Source organism: Helianthus annuus, chromosome 13, assembly GCF_002127325.2.
Source record: "Helianthus annuus cultivar XRQ/B chromosome 13, HanXRQr2.0-SUNRISE, whole genome shotgun sequence".
Taxonomy (NCBI): Eukaryota; Viridiplantae; Streptophyta; class Magnoliopsida; order Asterales; family Asteraceae; genus Helianthus; species Helianthus annuus.
In genome coordinates this window covers 22,293,083-22,294,043 of record NC_035445.2, presented here as the reverse complement: position 1 = coordinate 22,294,043, position 961 = coordinate 22,293,083, and the positions used below count along the sequence as shown (strand labels likewise).

The 961-nt window shown below is 37.0% G+C and overlaps 1 protein-coding gene across 1 annotated transcript; it reads right to left on the bottom strand.

The window, feature by feature from the left end:
* Positions 1 to 233: 233 nt before the first annotated feature.
* On the bottom strand, positions 234 to 686 carry LOC110900612 (101 kDa malaria antigen-like). Its single transcript, XM_022147496.1, has one exon. It carries the CDS (start codon positions 684 to 686, stop codon positions 234 to 236), a length of 453 nt encoding a protein of 150 aa, XP_022003188.1.
* Between the last annotated feature and the right edge of the window lie 275 nt (positions 687 to 961).

Below are 961 nucleotides of genomic sequence, written 5' to 3'. Positions count from 1 at the left end.
TATCTCTTGTTTTGAATTTTTCATCTTTGTCAGTATAAGCACTGTACGTTTCCATGCATTTCTTGCACTGGTCAACATTTATATCTATGACTTTAGAAGATTCAATTGAAATATTTACCTCAGTTGTTGACACCTTGGCTTTCTCTGCAATCTGCTTCTTTCTCCTGTTGTTCCTCAGTTACAGCTTCATCAGCCTCAATCACTACAACCGATCTTTCAAGCTTCTCATCAGCCTATTTTTTCTTCTTCAAATCCTCTTCATTTTGTTGTTCTTCAGTAACAGCTTCTTCTGCTGGTTTCAGTTCTTCTTTACCAACTGCTTCTTCTTCTTCTTTTTCCACTTCCACTTTCTCTTCCTCAGCAACCTTCTTCAATTCATCCACCAGATCATCACCATTCTTCTTCATCCTCTCTTCATCTCTTTGTCTTAGACTTGCTGTCATGACATCCCTGATAATTTTATCCAGCTTTTTCACATAATCTTTATTTTTTGCGACATTTGAATAGTACTCGCCGGATAGAGGGATTACTGCAAGAACGTCGTTATACACTACTTTGCTTGGATGAACATAACACTCTCGCTTCTTGTCATACCTTCCATAATTTCTCGCTTCTCCGTATTCTTGCTCCATTTCTTGGATTCTGTAATCAACAATACATCTTTCTCTATATGTTTTCTCTTTCATAATCTCTTCTTTTGTTTTCTCTTTCACAACAGCTACAAATGCACTCTATTTTACTTCAGCCACTAAAGCAGTTTCATCATCATCATCAAGATAATCACTCCAATTAAACCCTTCATCTGCCTGAATAACTCTGTCTTTGGCATGTTCAATTTTGGGTTTGACCTGGTCACGTATCATTAATGCTTGTGATTTCTCCTTTGATGAATTTCCAGCAACCCGCTTTAGACTCTCTCCAGAAGTATGCTCATCGGTTTTATGATAAATTTCCTTTTTGT

Bases quoted from the DNA above. Each gene is read 5' to 3' on its own strand.
- LOC110900612 (XM_022147496.1), bottom strand. From the start codon at position 686: ATGAAAGAGAAAACATATAGAGAAAGATGTATTGTTGATTACAGAATC.